The following is a 20,538-nucleotide window of genomic DNA, read 5'->3' as shown; positions in this document are numbered from 1 at the left end:
AGAACAATGTAAAGGAGCTGAACGAGCTGAACGAAGATCTCATTGTCGTAGCATATTCCTTCGGCTTCGGAGAGCTGGCAATGTTGTACGGTAATGGACGAACCAGTAAGTGAATTCTTGTTCAAGCCATGGAGGTAGGCTCAAGCGGAGTTGATTAAATGACGCGGTTGCCCAACGATCAGAATAACGGACTAACACATTATTTGAAAAAACCCTGAGTCGTCTCCAGGCACTCCTATACTTTAGGTCGTAGTGGAGAAGCTGTAATTCCTTTATTTTAAATTTTGGGTCGAGACAGTATCGGAAAACTGTCGGAAATTACAGCTGTACCGTACAGTACGAGTTCGTGTTCAGAATGAGGCTCAGAATTAGATCCCGATAACAGCTCAGGAACTTCAGTACTGGTGTGAATAGATGATCAGTTAAAAAATGAGTTAAGAATTAGTTTCAAAAGTTTGGTAGAATCGATGTTAGTACCAAGACCGTTATAGATTACGAATTTTAGGACCAATAGAGGTTTTGCATCCGTCCTAAGAACGATACAGTTGCATGATCATTTCGAGTTGATAAGCTCATTTTGCTATAATGACGAGCTATACGAGATGTACGGCAACCTCACTGTTGTGCAGCGTATCAAGCTCGCCAGGCTCCGGTGGGCTGGCCATGTTGTACGCATGGAAACGGACGAGAAACGGAAGTATTTTTAGGCCGTCCACAAGGACAGCGGAGGCGTAGAAGGCCCTGAGGTGGCAAGATGGCGTGGAGGCGTCCACCATTAAGGCCGGGATAACGGACTGGCAGACGAAAGCGCAAGACCGTAAGCGATTTCGAACACTCCTAAGGCAGGCCAAGACCGCAAAGCGGTTGTAACGCCTGATGAGTAAGTAAGTAAGTAAGTAATTAAGCTCATTTGACTTTGAGCATTTGTTCACCCAAAAATCCATTCGCAGGTCGAAATATCTACGTCGAATATCGAAACCAAAGGTGTTCAAATATGCAACGGTCCACGGTCACATGCCGCCCGTGGGCCACTAGTTTGACATACCTGATTTCCAGGACCGAGAAAGGTCCAACAATCGATATTGGTCCACGCATAGTTCGAAAACTGTATCACTTCCTGTACGGTTCCGGTACTGGGATGAGTTTAAGTTTAGTTTTAAGGTCAGTTCATTGTTCATTGTCACACACCGTTATGTTCAGGATTAGTTTAAATCCCGGTATAGGTTCCGTTCCAAAACTGGAACAGGTACACAATTAGCTGCAATATGGGTTCTAGATCCGAAGAGGATATATATTTTGGGATCGATTCAAGGACCGGCATGAGTTCGAAATTAGTTCATGAACTGAAATAAAATAAGATCGGGATTAATTCGAAAAAGAAAAATGGTTTTCTAGTATTTTTTTTCTGTTGGTTTTATTTTTGTCACTGTGTATAAAAAATATTTCATCTTTTAACGGTGCAATAATTCCCAGTTAGCCAGCGAACACACATGTTGCAATGCTGCTGGTCGTCTCATCGTACAATCTATCCATTTACAGATATAAATATACATATAATGAAGGGTTTTCATTTTACTTTTCTTTTCCCATTCCTACGGGTGAGGATAATTATTGCTATTCCTTACTATCTGTTCATACAGAAATAGAGCTATCCAGGTATGTGCCCGTGTGCGCACCAAAAAATTTCGAACAACCGCTCAACCGTCCTGCATGAACACAACAATCTGAGCTCTGTACGAACAAAAAGCTCAAGAAGCGAGAAATTCGCGCAAAGTATTAACATTTCTACAATTTAATTAGCTGTATCGGTTTGCATATCCTTGCGATCGATGTTATCAATCGCTGTTCCTACCTATAACTCGTTAAGCTTACATTTGTTTATTTGTTTCCTAGTATCTTCTTTCCAGCATAGACAGTAAGCCACAGTTAAATTATAGATGTATGTGTAGCAATTATGCACATTAGTCAATATAAAGCGCGTCCTCGTGAACAGCAAGAGGCACTTGGTCGTCTTTTCATTTTCCATTCAGCTATACTAATTCTGTGTTATTGGTCTACATTAAATGCATACTTCATTCTATACAAAGGGGTTTTCCAGGATGATGCGACCGCTATTTTACTTTTATTGTCATCTAAGATAGATTTAAATTATTGTATCTTTCTCCCTTCCCATAAACTCCAATAAACAATCATGCTCGTGTGTCGCAAAATCGCAGTTCTTTTCGGGAGCGCTCCAGTTAAGCATTCACATTCACAGCCGTGGTCGCAGCATTTACTTTTATCTATCCGCGCTTGCGTGAGCTCTTTACCCCTCGCAAATAACGAAACATCAAAAATCTTATTGAAGCATTTGCTCTCCTACCTTTTTGCTCACATGTAAAACCAGAATTAATAAATTACACTTTTGCTCTCACGCAATGCTTCATTTCAATGATCGTATCCCTATAAAGTGTCTCACTTACAAGTGTGCGAGCTTGTCCATTGTTATGATACATAAAGGGTGTTAGGATATGGACGATTACTTCACTTTGCTGTATGCTCTTCTTCTTTGAGAAAGAAATTCAGTACATGTAGCATATATTACGTGATAAGGCCGCTAGAACAATGTTCCTTTAAAGTTACTTTTTGTTTGATTGATTGTTTTTTTTTCTTGGGTATCACTGGAAAGTAGCATCGTTTGTTTCTATGCGTAATTTGACGTTCTATCAGCGTAGAGTTTGTGTTATCTATGTTTATCCCTTTTAAAAAGCAGTCCAATGCAAAGCCGCCCGAATTGGAAAAAGCTTTTCATACCAATGCAAAGAATGACAACGGGACGGGGCGATTGGCAAACATTTTATATCTGTATACTTAATTTTGCTGCAAGCGCCATGTTATCTGCCGTCTACAGCCTTATGCGAAGTCCTGTAATGGGAGGTTCTGCAACGAAAATACGTTTTGCAATAAATACAAGAACATACATTATTATGATTGCCATTGAAGTGTGTAGTTCATCTTGTGAGATTGTAAAGCATTGAAAAATTGAAAAGCGGAAAACACATCATTCGAACATTTGCAAAAGAACAAGCCAAAAACGGCACTCACAGCAACATATAAATTAAAAAAAAAATCATTCAAACACACCCCAAGTGTCCCGTGTTTGCATCTAATCTATTCCACTTGTTTCTGTACAATCCGTGTAGTGGTTCTTTGCTCTCCGAGGGTAACACACACGAGAATTTATAGAATGTGATAAGTGATCCTAATTATACAGTGATTCTAATCTAAAAGAAAGAAGTCACAATGTGAACGAAAAAAAAAACACACTCAAAATATAGTGGAAAAGGAAAACAGTGTAGGTGTAATAGTGTATATGGTGTAGTCGACTGTTGAAAGACTTACCTCAGCCATATTTAGGGTAACAAAACATCACACACACACACAACTTCAACAAAACTCATATGCTACAGGTGCGTTTGATGAAAATATAAACAAATGCAAATCGTATGGTAAGTGGTTAATTTTAGCAAGAAGCACACATTATCTAAATGACCATGCAAAGGGAAGTTTAGTATAGTTAGGAGTCTCGTATACCTACCGTGTATAATTGAAGAAGAAGGATTTTGTATTAAAAATACAATGTTAGTGTGGAATGTTCGAAATATGTTTAAATAGAAATATGTCCATAGACTTAATAAGCAATAAATTAATGGAAGAAGAGATGAGTTGAAATAGTACATAAAAAAACTGTAACAGTATGCAGACATTTTGTCGAGTATGAATGAATCGAAATTGTCACTTTTGCAAAAAATAAAAAAAAATGAATAATTTTGATAACTTCCCTGTTTTTTTGTCTAATGCCACTACCAACTAAAAAATAACATACACCAAACACTACCCGCACAGTCCACCACCAGAGAGATACACACACACATAATACACACACCGAATAAGAAACCAACCGTGGAAGCAGAACATTTAAAATATTTGTGAAAAGCAGTACAAAAGCATCAAAAATTATTTACCCCCAGGCCTGTTAACAAATCGCTTTCTACTGCAGACTGCTTGTAGTGATCGAAAATAGACACAGAGATTGAGGATTGAGGACAAATGTGCACATGCTGATATGCGCGCGTTTCCAATTCTTTCCCAACATTCCATTGACATTTCATTGGGATCTGTTGCTGGGTTCACGCTGGGTAGAAGCTATGGCGAGACCGACGACATCGACATTCGCCTAATAGCCAAATCGCTGCCGTGGAGCGTTGCGCTCGAGTATTCCACCGACGGCAGTGGTCGTAGCGGAACGCTTTCTCGTGATCAGCGTACTGGATTTCGAGTGATTGCTTGAGGTTGTGTGTGTTAAGTACCTGAATATGGATGAGGCAGACGTCGAACGAGACCAGGTTACCAGCAGATTCTCACCTCTTCGTTTTTCTTCTTTGTACTGCAGTGTCACCCGTACGCCTTCGCAGGGCCAAATGGTATTTTTGATGACACGATACGTGAATCTGAGGGAAGGAAAGGCATCGTATCAATTACATTATTCAAACGCATTTGAGCACGCATCGGTAATTATACACGTACCGTGGCAGCAGGGCAAGTACGGAAGTAAGCAGCGTAATCAGATAATACTGTATTGTACTCATGCTCATATGAATAACCCAATAATTGGACGGCAACCCGAAGCAGTTGACACAAACCGAATTGTACGCAAATGCAAACGCATAGAACGACACCAAACTAATCACTATCGATAAGACATGCAAGATTGTCTGTTTGGGGTAGATATATTAAAAAAAAAAACAAGAAAAAGATTAATTGTATGAAGTTGATGACCATAGATCCAATGCGCCTACATACCCATGATTTAATTTCTATGGCACAGTGTAGCAGCATCGTAAACAAGCAGGAGGACGTAATCGTTGTGCCAAACACCCATAAATCCACGTCCGATCCCCAGTACGCTGCCTTTGCTACGAAAAATATCACCAAACTCTGGTACACTGCATCGAGCATCACAATCCAAAAGGTAGACCACTTGTAGCCTTTCCCCCGACGTCCCTGTGACACGGAATCAATGAATGGCGGTAAGAAAAGGATCGTGAATAATTTGTCAGTCCACCACGCGGCAGCACAGCGGTATACTTACATGCTGATACAACTGTGGATACGCCAGAAGAAGGTCGTCCATAATCTTCTTATCGTACACCCCAATTGCCAGCGGGGGAAGGGCCGTAAACAGCAAATTATAGATCATTAAGTACACTTGATCAATCATGACAGCACCGGAAAATCCACAGTAAAATTGGTACCAGAACAAAAGAAACACGAATGCCTGGCGAGTGGAATGGAGGGAAGGGCATTAAAATTGTTCAACAATCAGTTCCAGCGCTCACGGCAAATTGCACAGACAGTCATACGTACCGCATTTTTATAGAAAAAGTAGATGATCATGCGCGCCAATCGATCGTAATTCCAGTGTCCATGTACAAGCAACAACTTTTCCAGCATTTTGAACTTGGCGATTGAAAAATCGGATGCCATAACTGCTTGCATGCCTTCCTGTCCGCAGATACCCACGCCAACGTCGGCCATCTTTGGTTGAAGAGAAAATAAATGCATGTCTTTGAGTTCTAATAGCAGCACAAATGTACAATAGGCACCAACCTGAATCATAGAGACATCGTTTGCACCGTCACCGATGGCAAGCGTGCTGATACGAAGCTCCTCTTTCACCACCTTCACGAGGAACGCCTTCTGCAGTGGTGTCGCCCGACAGCACAGCACAGACGAACAGTAACGGGTCAGTCTTAGGAATGGCTTGGTGAGGTTGGATCGCAAATCCAGTATAAAGGTGAGCGTTTTCCCATCCACGACTAGTGCGCGTGCTTTATCCAGCTGATCAAACGCATCGTCTGCATCGCTGGAGCCTCCGTTGGAGTTGAGCTGCTTTTCTATTTCGTTGAGGTAAAAGTTTATACTCGCTTCCGCCGAATCGCGCGATCGGGCAGTCAGTTTAAGGATGTCCATCTGCGAGTTGAACAGCTTCGCCGAGTAGGCAATGTTAATGGCCGTTTCGGCTTTATCGCCCGTCAGCACCCAAATCACGATACCGGCTTGTAGCAGCGAGGTGATTGTCTCGGGAACGCCCTCCTGCAAACGATCCTCAATGCCGGTGGTCCCCACGAGCGTCAGGCCTCTTTCGAGCAATCCGAACGATTCTCGAATCTTGCGCTCCCGATTCTCCATGCTTAGTTCGCATTCCTCGTGCTTGCTGTACCATTCGCTAAAATCGGTCGCATCCAGCTTGCGCTTGGCCATGACTAGCACACGCAGCCCTTGCCGTGCGTACACATTCAACTGATGTTGTGTCTGCTCGCGCAAACGATACTCTTCCGAGCCCGGCGTGCAAGGTACCAGATTCGGGATGATGCTACTGTCCGCACCCTTCGTGTACAGTACCACATCCTGCGTCCCCGTTCGTCGTACAACCACGGACATGCATTTGCGGGCAGAATCGAAGGGAAGCACTTTCAGCACCTCGTACTCTATGACGCCTTCGCCGGGCACACTGACGAGGACGTGGTTTGGGCTTCGGTTCACCAAACAGCAATCGTAGCTAAAGGCGGCATTGACAAGCGCCAGCTCATCAGGGCTTTCTGCTTCGTAAATTGGTCGACTGGAGGCAGGCGATGAGGAGCCCTGTGAAAAGGACTTGTGGAATTTCGAAGCGCCACTGCTGCTGTTGTTCGAAGCGAATCGATTCTTACTGCTACTGGTGCTGCCCGTACTGCTCCTGTCGGCGCTCTTAAAAACGCCACCGCCCTTTGCGCTGCTCGCCACGTTGCCTAGCTTTGCTACGAGCGATTTCACCTTCGCCGTAGGCGTAGTCAGCGATTTTATCCGCATCGGCGGACTCTCGGACATGGGCGATGTTTCGGCCGAACTGCTGATCGGCGACAGGGATGGCACATGGGCCGCCTTGAGAGGCAACGACGACGGTGCGTTCGGTGGCGGAGAAGGTGTTATGGACCGAGACTCCGTCAATCGGGCATACCGATCACCGATCGTTGGGTCGCACGCCGTCAGCGGGAGACTGCCACCGTCCGTGTCCACCAAAGCAGGCCGCACAAGCGTAACGCTCGTATCGCTATCGTTCATTTCGATCACGCCGCTCGCATTCATGTTATCTCGGTGCGGAGTCGCACTAACCACCACTGTATTGCATATAGCCAGCACCAGAAAGAATTCCTGTATTTGATTGGTGACGGTTTCGCTTCCACCATCGCCGGTATTCCGACCACCCACCGCTTGGTTTGCTGCCGTTTCTAGCGAGGACTGGGAATTGCCGCGGAAATTCTCGAGCAAGTTCAGATTGGGCTGAAGAATCGGTACCGGTGCACCGATTTTGTTCAGCTCCTTCTCTTCCTCCGTTTCCGGATGGTTGTAGTCCACGCCGACGATCGTGCACCGTCGGAATATCATGCGATTTTCCGTCAACGTGCCCGTTTTGTCCGAGAAGACGTACTGTATCTGACCAAGCTCCTCCGTGATGTTCATTGCACGGCACTCGGTTCGCTTGTTCGAATCCGGATCGTACAGCTCAATGTTGTTGTGTATGTGGTATACCTGCATCAGTTTGCACAGCTCGATTGTAACGTACAGGGAGAGCGGTATCATAATTTGCAGAATAATGACGAACGTCCAGAACGCTAGCAAACCCTCGTAGTCGGGATTAATCTCGAACGGTAGGAAAGGTATGCGGAATGTATCGTTGTTCGTACCACTGGACGTACCGTCGGAGTCGGTTCCATAGAAGGAAAGCCACAGCTTACATCCCACCGCACCGACGATGCACAGCACAATCAGTATGATAACGCACCTATGGAATTAGTGCCGCAGTGACATTAGTAGTGTAAAACGTTAGGAGTTTCTTGTGTTGAAAAATGACTACGGGGTAAACCTACCATATCACATCGATGTTCATCTGCTGCTCGATACGGGATCGCTTATATCTGGGGCCACTGTTGTTGAGCATTGCCTTCGTTTCGTGTCCAGCGTACACAACGATTCCTTCTGCGTAATCCGTGTTCTAGAGGTGAAAGAAAATACAATTCAATGATACTCATTTCTATGTATACTACCAGCAGTCACATCATCGTTTGTCACCATCTCCGTACCTTTAGGCGACTTTCTCTAAGCAGCAAACTTTCCGTCGAAACCGGTACTCGCTCCCCGGAAGGATGTATCACAGCACCGTGGAAGCGGTAGATTTTCGTTGACGGTGCATCGACTTCGATTCGGCTGGTGAACTTGTTCGGAGCGAAGCTGTGCTGCTTCTCGACGAAGCCTCGTACCACCTTCGAGAGTGAATTCAGGACAATTGTTCCAGATCGGTTAGAATCAGCAAATGGAGCGATAGAGAATGACATAGAAAGAAGATTCTACAACTTACCTGGCGTCTTTTCAGATTGGTTTCTCCGTCCAGATCGCACGTATCGATGTAGCACACACCATGCGGATCGCTCGACTTGAGCAGCAGTATGTCAGCCGGTACACATTCGTTGTTGGACAAATGTACGAGATCGCCCACACGAACATCCTGCCAAAGGACTTTCTTGTATCGTTCTGATTCACTGCAAAAATAGAAAGGAAAAAAACAGTTATCAGATGATTAAAAACTATTATATCATTGATTAATTGATAAAACTATTTCCGCGTATGGGAACTATGTCAAAGTCATTTGACCAAATGGATCAAAATATGATACTTAAAATTTTATCGCGAGTTGCACACTGATTTTTTGTCGGATTAAAACATAGTGATTCATTTCATACTGGAACAGATTCACATACAGATTCATAACTACAATAAACATTTTTTATACAAACACAAGCTTTTCAATTTGCCATAGTCCTCTGATTTCTTCAAAATTTCGATAGTATTATGCCAATTAATAATACAGTGGTACGCCGTGTATCCGGGATCACCAGGCATACGAACTTGACCTTGCTCGGATAATACGGATATTAGACTTAATTGTGTTATTTTACACGCGACTTCGTATAGTTTTGTAAAAATTGGGCAAGCTTTTATGAATATCATGTTTGTTCAGGGAACATTTTATAATTTTTATTGAATTTTATCATTTTTCGTGGTGATGGTATGTTATAATAACTTTTTTTCAAACCTCCGAATTGACACGGATATTTGGACAACCGGATAAACACTCGACTGTACATCGAGAACGCATCATTAACGGTTTATTCTTCTCTTCCTTAGTTGGCACCACTGATATATAGGCTATGGTCCCTATAAATAGTTACTGAATACGCTAATCTTCTGGCCCACTGACTCAAAAGCTTAGGACAAATGATTCCACCATAGATGTTTTAGCTTTTATATATTTCAGCGTCCCCGAAAGCTTGAATGCGCAAGATTGACATTTCTGGATTTGCTAAAGCATTTGCTGCCTTTTGTTCCTTTTTCTGAACGCAAACAACATCATTTTACTTGTACGAGGGGCGTGACAGTTATAGCTGACTGGAATTTTCAATGTATATGCTAATGGGTTAATTCAATCTGGTCAAAAGTTCAATTCAATATTTTTCCTCAACTCGACGCGAGAGGCGCGCGCGCGCGCCACTTAACAGTCACTGTAAACGTGGTTACTTCCAACTACAGTTAGAGCTGTTTACAGTATCGTCTCCTATCCGATAATCATAATTCAAGAGTTGACGATTAAAGAGGCGTTTGAAACAAAACAACAAAAAACCGTTCAGTTGTCACGCTCGTTGCAGGTCAGTGGCCAGTGGTGAAGGAACGGTAATAACAATTTCAAGCACGTACCACTTGTTATTCAACTTTAAGTGTCAAATGGATCAAACGTAGCGTTTCTTTCTATTGCAATGAATCAATGCATGATGGAGAGCAAAAGAGGCGATTGTCCTACTAATACAATATGATACATTTTACTCAGCTCAGCGTTTGCCGCATTAATTGAATCCTTTGTTTTATTTACAATTTTGTAGCAATTCGTACAATTCAAAAAATACATAAAAATGTAACAAGTTCTATGACGGACAAATGAGCGCGTTTTACGGCCTTCGCATTGCACAATTATCGCATTCATAACCCTAATGCCCAACTATTTACTTCCAGATGGTTAGAGAAACATCAACGGTTGAATGATACATGTCAACCTTTAATTATTCTGTTTGTTGAATTATGCTTCTGATAACGGCGCGTGTGTGTACGGCAACATTACCGTAAAACGCATGACGAGGTATAAAAGTTATATATTATTCATGTCTCCATTGCTTAGAACCCAGTCACTAGTCATGGTCACCTATTTACCCAACACGACCAAATACTTAAAGCTTGATCGTTTAATGGCACAACGTTCCAGTAACCGTTCGGCAGTATTCACGTTGTGCATGTGTATTTGAACTTCTGGACAATGAGTCCTTGTTCGGTTGTAACGCACCACCAATATAATACCCCCTCCCTCTCCTTTGCTATTCTGAGACACGCTAGATGTTTTCCTTTGATTACTTATTCAATCATTTACCGAACGTTCTACCTCCCTCCCTCACACCCACCCGGGTGTATATCGTTATCAATAATTCATTCAACCTCGATGGCGCGGATTTATTTGCTAGAGCGGAACTTGCCGAGACATTTTACCAGTCACATCTTTCCCGACTTTCTGCGTTGAATGCTTTCCAGGCGTGTGTGTTTCCCCAACCCCCTAAGGTACAGGGCGGAAAGCACATGTGGCCAAATGAAAATTCCATTACATATGGTATATGTGGTGTGGTGCACGGGGTCTTATTAGCGCGAGAATCCAACGTTCACGTTCACGTTGATCGATATCGATAAAAGATGTATGTAGCTTATGATGGAGTAACAACACAAAAAACATCATGAAATGAACTAAACTTCTCGCACTGCAAATGCCATTTCTTTCCAGTGCTACATGGCAAACATGAAATGAAGCAATAATGTACCAGAATTATTAATAACACACTGCGGGGATGCAACAAACATCAAAAGGTCTGTGAAATCTGGATTTTCTAGAGACTGCAGGAATCAAACCACTACTCCAATCAAACTACTCTTCCCATAGGAAGGTTCGTTAGCAAAGGCAAAAGCCTCAAACGAAGGCACAAAGGCCGTGATACATTGGCACGATTCCATCAATGACGGGACAAGATATTGTGCACATCGTAAAAAAAAACATTGTAAACTTTCCTGCAAAAAAAAAAGAAGAAGGCAACTGGCATAAAACAGAAGTAGCATCATTACCTCGCATGCATCAGCTTTTCGTTTTGTTGGCAATATGGACCCAACACATATCGCCTGCATGGCATCATGTGGCTTTGGTGGAAGGCCATTCTGACGCCATGTCCACGCTGCGGTTGCCATTGATTGATATTTACTGGTGACATCGTGTGTGTGTAAGCTTTCATTTGGCCTAACTTTCCCTTTCCTGTGTTCCTCGCATTGCTCGGGTTGCTTTCCATGTGCTGGGGATTTTTTTACACGTCTTTATTTTACTGTGTGGGCTCTGACCCTCTCGCACCTCGTAGGAATGTCATATACAGGCGGCGTGAAAATGTGTACTTCAACGCGTACGATAGCCTTACTACCGCGGCAAGGTTTCGTCGTGCATACATAGCCCTTCAAGGACAATTTACGGTTGACACACGCTTAGACCCCGTCCTTGCAATCATTCGCACATGATACGCGTTATGGCGCTGCCTCTATGTCATCGGGTTTTTTTTTGTATGTGTAAAGTTGTAGTCTATTGAATATTGAAAACAAAAACAGATTCCAACATTGATTGTGCATATTGAGGGTCATGCGGGTCAACGTGGAGTGGGTCTACGAGAAGGTCGTGATTGACCATTCCTTTCAATTTAATTGACGGCAATTGAATATAAACTATGTTGTTACATTAATCTCACTTAAAACCAATATTCAGAACAGAATTAAAATTGTTGGTTAAGAATAAGTCACTACTAATATGTAGCCTAGTAATAAGTAGAAAAGACGTTGGTAATATGTTCATTGTAAACATCTCTATAAAGAAGTTAATGATTTTTTAGTTTAAACAAAATAGTTTATGAAATCTAGGACCACTTGTAATTACTAGGCAGTAATTTTAAACTTAAAATTATGTAAATTCTAGAATTGCCTTTGTCCCAAATAAAACGACCTACTTAAGGTCATCTTCATAGCATAGCGAAGAACATTGTTTTACCAAGTGCAAGCCTAAATTCGTTTCCCGCAACGTTTGTGTTCCAAGTATTCAATATTAGATGGCCCCTTCCTTGCGCCTTTAATAAATATTTATGTGTCAATAAAGCAGGCACGGGGGCACGTACATATGCACGAAACCTACGATGTATCTGATGATAGGTGGACCACCACACTTTACTTTCACTCACTCACCATTGACCGATTGACTGACTGTAGAAGGATGGGAGGCAAGTTGGCCCTCTTTCCTATGTTGATTTCTTGCGGTCGGTGCCGGAAGCACGATACTCGCGTGATCGCCCGTGAACATAGACAATTATGTGCAGGAATTGGTGTCCAAGGAAAGCAAAGAAGACAGCAACAAAAAACGACGCCAACGACGCCCTTCCAATGTCTGTCCTGTCCAGTGTTGAAAACTCCGCGTCCGGTCATGGTCAAATCGCCGCGTGTATTTTGCAGCACGGTGTTGAATGTGGTAGTGCCCCGCATGGGGCTGTTGTGGTGGTGGTGGTGGTGGTGGTGGTAATGGGGCCTACATGAAGGTAAATTACTTTACACCTGCGTTGCCACCGTTCGTCGGGCCGCAACCATCAGCTGGATGGTTCGTGTGTATGCGTCGTCGTATGCCCATTTAAGCGCAACCGCAGCCAACGATGACAATCGGTGCTATAGCTCTAAGGGTTTGAGGTGCAACACTCCATTTCCTGCACACAGTGAGCACAGTGTGAAGGTGCACGTTTATTCGGTACTGGGCTCACGTTCACTTCCGCGAGCGGGGCAGAGCAAAGGATAGCTGCGACCTTGAACCTTACCCAGGTTGCCAGTTACTAGCCGCGAAGGCACCTCTAGACAGCCGTTCGCTATATCATTGGGGCCCTGGGGAACTGGAAACTGGTTTGTGGTACAGTTTCGAGGTTCAATTCGGGGAACGAACATGTGAATATGAGCTGCGCTTTTTGTCGTCATATGACCGAGCAGGACGGCGAGTGAAGGACATGCCAGAGTGGAGGGCCACTCCACTAATTACGGGCAAACACACTAAAGCGATTGTACTCGTCACGTGCATGCTCAGTACACCGTACCTCTAATCCTTTCGTCAGCACGATACACGTTCGCACATACATGTGACAACAATGCGAGTGCATTGCACACACGCAACAATCTGATCCGCCATCTGGTCAATATGCGCATACCTGCCGCTGAATCAAAAGCAACTGCACGAACTGCATGCACAGCCACGAACTAACCGTCGCGATAGAAAAAGCAATGAAAAATCACAGCTTTAGCAGATGCTAGGATGATGCTACTTGACAAAGCATTATTGCAAAGATTTAACGATGCAAAAAATTTACACAAAATAGTACTTTAAATACCTCGTCATGGTTACACTGTTACTCAGGGAGCAACAGTTCATTAGAAGCGGCAACTTCATTGTAAATACACGCTCTGTTCATGACTTATTGATGGCCGGTCAGTAAGCCCCACACTAATTGACAGCACAGCGTGGGAGGTGTAGAAGCCAAAACAAATGCGTCATCTTTGTCAGATCGTCGCTCCAAGTTCATGGAAATTCCCGCTACTGCTGCTACTGCTTTTGCTAGTACTAAGCGCTTTTTTATAATTCTAAGAAAACTGTAACTAAATTTACAAAACATTATTCGTTTTAGTAAAGTATTTTGTAAATGTAGTAAAAGCTTCCTCAAATGATGGACGCACACTATGGCGTCACGAGACATCGTTATGGGAATCAGCTCAAAGAGCTATGAATACATTATGCTACTCCTCATTTTGCGAATCAAACATAATACGATTTGTCTAAAAGCATCGCAGCAACACAATATCGACCATAACGAAGAGGGGTGGCCATCGAAGAAGCAGGAAAAGACAATGTTTTTCCTCCCCCAGAAGCATCGATGCGCAAACCGCTTTTTCGCCAACAAACGGAACTGAGAGAGAGACGATGGTTATGACGATTATACTGATGATGATGAAGCGTACTAACTATTCACAAACACAACACTTTGTTGTTATGGTTATTACTCTTCACCACACCTTTCCGTGGTGGTGGTGGTGGTACCACGTTAGCGCACAACACGGAACCCGGACAGCATCGGCAAACAGGCATGCACACTACAAATGACTTATTTTGTAATTTACCATACGGTAAACAAATGATCTCTAGCTGTCCAGGGACGATCCATGCCTAGTTTCAACACCAAACACAAACCGTATGTACAGCACACAAATACTGAAAATGGTGTTTTGAGTGCAGTTGGTGAGACCTTTTCCCGAACGTTCGTGTGTTTTTCTTTCTTTTAAACTCCAAAGATATTACGAAATTTTTGACACACCATCCTAATTGTAAGGAATGTTTGTAAATAAATCGATCTTGTTGCATCAGTTGTTGTCTATTGAAAGTTGAAACGAAATCGGGCCATTTTTCTTTTCCAACCTCATAGTCGTATTTATTAGGTCTAACCAAACGCACCAACCCGAATTTAGCGGTTGGCCACAAACGAGACAAACGCACACCATACCAGTATAAGGAATTGCTCTTGCGTCAAAAAGGTGTGGCCAGCAGTTCGTCTCGTGAAGATTTTTCTTGCATGTGGCTGTACATTCCTATGCTATACGGCCTTGTTGCCTCAATCATACTGACCTAAGATTTGATATATTAGAGCTGAGTTCATATTTTCCATACTTTGCCATATTTTACATTCAGCTAATTTTTAATTTGATGAAAAAAACAAAACGAAAAATCAACATAAAATCTTCCATCGAACAATTGAGAATTTCCTTTATATTACCTCCATTTAACTCTCTTCTTAAGGCGGGGTTCCATGTTATTGCTGTGACGTATGACATTCAATTCGTAATCGCTACGTTACGTCCTGCGGTTGTTGAGTCGAATCAAAACAACCAATTACCTTTCTGGCCACTTTAAATGATTACTGCGATCCACGATTACCGGATCGCAATGCCCTGGCCGAGGTCAAGGTTCGGGGGGGGGGGGGGGGGGGGGGGGGGGAATGATTGCAGGAGTTAACAACAATACACGACGAGGGTTACCCCGATGCGTCATTGATAATGGTGGCATTTACGGCATTTATTATTCATTGAGCATTGAGGCGGACCGTTCTTTAACGTCTTGAAAGCATCTTTCTTCGCTGGAAAATTATAAATTATCTACCCCACCCACCACATACACACACCGTACTCCGTGACTCCGTATAACAACCCAATGCCCTGCTTGGGTAGAAAATTGATACTGCCATATCAAGATACTACACCATATCCGAAGAAAACAATTTTTTTATTCTCTAAAGAAGGCCACATATTTTTACTTTAAAAAACCGGATAAATTTAACAAAATAAAATCCATTATTGTTTATACACTTGCATTTTACTACGACACACAGGCAAATGTTGCCTGAGGAAAGTTAGTTGCCAACCGGACTGCTACAGCCTTGTTCATCGCCAAACAGTAGCGAGATCGACCGATCAAAAGAGCGTAATTGGCCCCGAGATCTGTCGCCATGTTGACCAGCTGCTGCAAGATGGTGGGTGTGATGGTCTTGCTTTCACTAAAAAACTGCAACAACAAAAAGATTTAACAATTAACGGGCAAGTCGGCAAAAGGAGACGCCTGTTCTTCTCAAACTGTTTTTGGAACTCTTATCCTACCGCAGTGAGAAACATGTCCAGCTGCATCCGCGCATTCAAGGGGCTCGAGTTGGCGAGTCCTCCAACAGCACTGACCAGCTGGTTGAAGTACTGGGCAACGTCTTTCTGGATGTCCTTTACCGCAGTAATCTCACCGCTGACGGGTGCCGATACATCGTAATCGCTGCCGGAAAAGCAGTCGCTTAACTTCCGCGCAGCGCTACTGAACTCGCTGATGAATTTGTGCAAAACCTGATCGGTGCAGACCACTTTGTTTGTGGTGGTGGCCTGGCTTAGGATGGTTAAGATTGACTGCGTCATGGCCTTAAAGCCCGACGCAAGTGTGTCTCCGAAGCTTTCCAGTGCATTATCACTAAAATTGTTCCGTACCGTTTCTAGACTATTTGATATCACCTTCGTCTGCTGTACGATCGTACTGAGGTAAGAGTTGTACATGTCGTTCGCTGTCAATGCATAGTCCGCGGACGATCCTCCCACGTACAGATCATTGAATTCCTCCATTCGCTTGGCGAACTGTGCCACACTGGACTGAATCGAAGGCTGCATGTCATTTGCTTCCGAACGGAACGTCCTGTTCAGCTCGTTGAAGCGTTCGTACGTGGAGCACAATGTTCCGTCGATGCTTTGGAACGCACTGTCCATGTTGCTGAGAAATTGAGCCATCTTATCAGAGGCCCAGCGCATGGTACTACCAAACCTGTTGAAATATGGCAGCACCACCGACTCATGGTACACGACCATATCGGTAAGCTTTTGCGCGACATTGGCGACTGTCTGCTTTGGGATGGTGCCGTAAAACGTGGCTTGCGTAATTCGGTTGGACGAGAAGCGGAGCATACCCGGTTGCGCCGTGTTTTCGAAAAAGCTAGTCACATCGTTCAGCGTTTGAATGATGGTTGAGAAATCGGGCGTGAAAGCAGAATTCTGTAGTATCAACCATTTGGCAAAACGTTCATCGATCGTGACTGCGGTAAAGGATTTCAGATTGGTAAGCACAACGGAGAAAATGGTGTTTAGATTGCCTGTGTTCGCATTCGTCACCGTGTTTACTTCTCGTGCGATGGCAGCGAGCGCTGTGTAGGCCTGTGGTACCGAGGTGACGAACGATGTAGCCCCACTTTGCAGCAGGAATGTGCCGAACGACAGTTCTCCGACACTGTTGACTGAGTTGACGATCTGCTGTGATACGATCATAAGCCTCAGGCAGGCATTCGTTATGGTTGCAGCTTCCGGAATGTTGGGTGAAACATCGATACCGAACAGCGCCTCGCATCCCTTGAACAAAACACATATGCGCAGTATGAGCAGTTACTAAACCAGCTATGCACATTTACGATCACTCTACTTACAGCTAGTGCATAGAGCAGCAGAGCAATTTTTATCAACTTCATTTTCGTCCCTCAAGTGTTAACTAAAAACGCGTGCGATACCGCAACGCAATCTAACCTGCGGATGTACACGCTCTCACACGCTGCTGAAATGCGGCCCATCTTACAACAACAGAGGCAGCAGCAGCAACAGCAGCGAAACCAGCTGACAAAATAAAGCATTCAAATACATGATTGATATTGACGCAACACCACTACGAAATTTGGTCGAACCAGACTCTGATTCAGAGAAGCAAACACAGAACTAAGAACACGATTTTCTTCAAGCAGACAGTGGCCAGGCACCGCCCGTAGAGGTATAGTTCTGATTTTTTTAGGTCTCCCAAACAGTACAAACACTCCAAGCCACAGACGTACCGAACGACCGCGACCAGTGCTACCCTGCCGCCTTGCCTTGGAAGCCGCGTGTGTGATTTACTTTCTGACAAATTTTGGTGCATTGAAATAATCCTTCTAATACGACGGTGAAAAACGATGGGTCTTCGATGGGGGACGCTTCGTTTGGCAGCCCTGTGGGCGTTGTTTGTGTGCTTGCAGGTAAGCTACGTGTACCGAACCCTTCCCCGAAAAAAAACCCGCAAATTGTCCCACCGATTGACATTTAAATTGGACATGCAACGTTTTCTGCTTTCCTATACATCTTCCGCTCCCGCTCCCGTCCAGCTTGCGGGTGGTTCTCCCTTCTTCGGTGTGTCAGTTCAGGGAGGCTTCCAAGCAGAAGCTGACATAGCAGTGGCAGCACGAGCTATTCGGTTGGTGGCCGAGTCGTCCCAGCAATCGATGGTAACCTTTTCGGCGAAGCTACCGTTAAATACCGCAGTCCACAGCGTTACCGCCGGCGCCGTACTGCAGCTCAACACTATTGCACTTACCAACGTCGCCAACCTTACCGATCGCATAAGCTGGGCAGCGATCAACAAAACCAACCCACCGGCCGAAGTGTTCTCAACGTTGAAAACTGTTTACACTGATGTTGTAACCAGCATGCAACAAGCAGCACCCGCCGCCATCGAATTGATTACCGCCTATTCCGCTGCCAATGGTGCCGCGATTGCGAGATCCAGCAACAACGTTTTGCTTATCTTGGCCGACATTTCCAAAAGCCTATCGCTGTTCAGCAGCACCATCGACACGTTTCCCACCCCAATAACAGCGAAGGAAGTGTTTGAGAAGCTAACCAAATCTCAAATTGCCAACATTGTCGGGGCACTGGATGCACTTAGGGCCGAGCTAACGGTGCTGGCCGGTAAGCTGAAGGATACGGCAATGACGCTGACCGACTCGGACGCGCTCATCTCGAACTACATCAGCATGCTGTCTCAAGCATTTGGTAATATTGACTTTAGCCTGTCGAACGTGTTCAACAGGTTGAGTGGGCTGTCGGCAGATTTCGAGAGGCAACTGCGAGCCTCAGAATCTACCATTATGAATGATGTGCAGTCATTCAACGCGAAGATCACCGTTTTCAAGGACAACATTATCGCCCCAGCGGCTAGTCAGATCCTGTCGATCACGAGAATTTTCAGCGAGAAGTACAGCGAATCCTACACGATTATAAAGCCGAACGTCGAGGATCGGCTACAGCTGGTGGAAGATACCGCCACCGATACGGTGCTGAATGCGGTGCAGAATTTGCTCTTTACCACTTATCGCATGCTGGACAGTGCAATGCGCCGCATTCCGAATGCGCCCGCGCTGGGGAAACCTTGTGCCAGCGAGTTTATCAACCCTTACGTGCAGAATTTGTCCTCCAACATGGCTTCATCGCTTACCGGTTGCATCTCTTCCACGGCCGCCCAGGTGGAAGCGGTGCTTCGGGCGCAACTTCAAGCAATCGGTGCGCTGGTAAAGGACCGACAGTCATACTTCAAGATGTGGAACGACGCCATTAACGGAGTCAGCAGTACCTCCGACGTTACTACAAGAACTGTCGCCTCTATAAAGCTGACTGCGGTTAGTATTGAAAAATTGTTTACTGACGAGAGTAGCATTGTTATCAGTCATTTATTTTACTCTGTTCTGCTTAACATTCAATTTCAGCGCACGGCTAATCTACAGCTCGATACTCAGGGGCCAATGTTGGCGACCCTGTTTTCAATCTACGCACAGTTGGTGTCCAATCTGGATGCTATACTTAACCGCAACAAACTGTGTATTACACTCAAAAGTGCAGAACTGTCTGCCCAGCTGGTTATGGCCTCGACAAGCTTCAACACTTGTATAGATAGTTAGAATATCTTGTAAGTTGGAGAGATATCTCAACTTAGATTGTTGCAAACTATGCAATCATATTACGAACTACATGGCGCTATGCACGAATAGTTTACAATTTTACCGCTACTTATTTTAATCATGAGTAAATTAAAAGTAAACTCATCACAAAATTAACACTTAAGAAATTTGATATGAATTTTTCACATCATGAGAAAACTTTTTTTTGTCAAATTATAGGTAATTTTCGTATAATTTTGCTTGATGTGGTAGGTTTTAGCCATTAATTGATTATTTAATCTGATTTCAATTAAATATTTCATTTTTGCATCTTTTGAAATGGTTTTTAAAATTCGACCAAGGAAATTAATGTTGCATTTGACATTTGATGTGTCAAATGAGTACAATTTGTTCGAAGAACTGTCAAATTTAGAAGTATGGTATGGCGAGTATCAGGGAATGCCTGTACTTTCATAATTACTTTTCGTAAAATAAATTTGCAAAATAATCTAACAGATCGCAAACAATCGAACAGAATGTGTAAATTTCAAAACTTAAAAAAATACAAGCACTTATTCACGAGTAATTAATATTATTAAATTAAATAAATGGCGTGATTTGCTCAATAACATGGAACAATAATATGAAACAATCATGTTTAAGCAACAAACTATCAATTTTGCCTCATCTAAATATTAACAAACATTAGTCAAAATAAGCAGACAAAACAAATAACATTTTTGTTTAGAGATTAGGTCCCGATATGTTTCTCTGAATTTGCTACGTCGGACAGGAATCAGGTCCAACCGAATTTATAACAAGATTGCCCATCGGTACTAATTTCGTCTAATCGCCCGATAAGCCAGCCAATAAACTGTGCCAGATAGCATTGGACGTGAGCAGATACGGACGTGTAATCTATGCCCCGATGGAGTTTGTTTGGACGTTGTTTGGATATTTCCTTTTGCATCATTGCAGCCCTTTCCTCCTACAACGCTTATCCGTCTTATCG

The 20,538-nt window shown here is 43.8% G+C and overlaps 3 protein-coding genes across 16 annotated transcripts in view; 1 reads left to right on the top strand and 2 right to left on the bottom strand.

The window, feature by feature from the left end:
• Positions 1 to 1,387: 1,387 nt before the first annotated feature.
• Positions 1,388 to 20,538, bottom strand: part of LOC1279454 (phospholipid-transporting ATPase VD) — a 35,509-nt gene continuing 16,358 nt past the window's right edge. For 7 of the 14 annotated variants that reach the window (XM_061654722.1, XM_061654720.1, XM_061654728.1 and 4 more), the window contains exons 3-11: positions 8,438 to 8,618; positions 8,163 to 8,342; positions 7,950 to 8,074; positions 5,650 to 7,864; positions 5,407 to 5,577; positions 5,132 to 5,317; positions 4,843 to 5,043; positions 4,567 to 4,754; positions 1,388 to 4,490 (exon numbers count right to left, since the gene is read on the bottom strand). In XM_061654722.1, coding sequence (XP_061510706.1) covers positions 4,217 to 4,490; positions 4,567 to 4,754; positions 4,843 to 5,043; positions 5,132 to 5,317; positions 5,407 to 5,577; positions 5,650 to 7,864; positions 7,950 to 8,074; positions 8,163 to 8,342; positions 8,438 to 8,618 — 3,721 coding nt within the window. In that variant the 3' untranslated portion in view covers positions 1,388 to 4,216. The remainder of the gene's footprint in view (positions 4,491 to 4,566; positions 4,755 to 4,842; positions 5,044 to 5,131; positions 5,318 to 5,406; positions 5,578 to 5,649; positions 7,865 to 7,949; positions 8,075 to 8,162; positions 8,343 to 8,437; positions 8,619 to 20,538) is intronic. The other 7 variants (XM_061654730.1, XM_061654729.1, XM_061654731.1 and 4 more) reach the window with 4 other exon arrangements.
• Positions 15,557 to 17,402, bottom strand: LOC133392835 (uncharacterized). Its single transcript, XM_061654736.1, has 3 exons — positions 17,277 to 17,402; positions 15,928 to 17,202; positions 15,557 to 15,835 (listed from the first exon to the last, which is right to left on the bottom strand). Exons 1-3 carry the CDS (start codon positions 17,316 to 17,318, stop codon positions 15,650 to 15,652), a joined length of 1,503 nt encoding a protein of 500 aa, XP_061510720.1. The 5' UTR covers positions 17,319 to 17,402; the 3' UTR covers positions 15,557 to 15,649.
• LOC5668292 (uncharacterized) lies at positions 17,584 to 19,703 on the top strand. Its single transcript, XM_001689123.2, has 3 exons — positions 17,584 to 17,852; positions 17,979 to 19,268; positions 19,356 to 19,703. The coding sequence occupies exons 1-3, from the start codon at positions 17,790 to 17,792 to the stop codon at positions 19,545 to 19,547; spliced, it is 1,545 nt and encodes a 514-aa protein (XP_001689175.2). The 5' UTR covers positions 17,584 to 17,789; the 3' UTR covers positions 19,548 to 19,703.

This window comes from Anopheles gambiae, chromosome 3 (assembly GCF_943734735.2).
Source record: "Anopheles gambiae chromosome 3, idAnoGambNW_F1_1, whole genome shotgun sequence".
NCBI lineage: Eukaryota > Metazoa > Arthropoda > Insecta > Diptera > Culicidae > Anopheles > Anopheles gambiae.
Note: the sequence above shows the minus strand (reverse complement) of the source record. Positions and strands in the feature narration are given on the sequence as shown.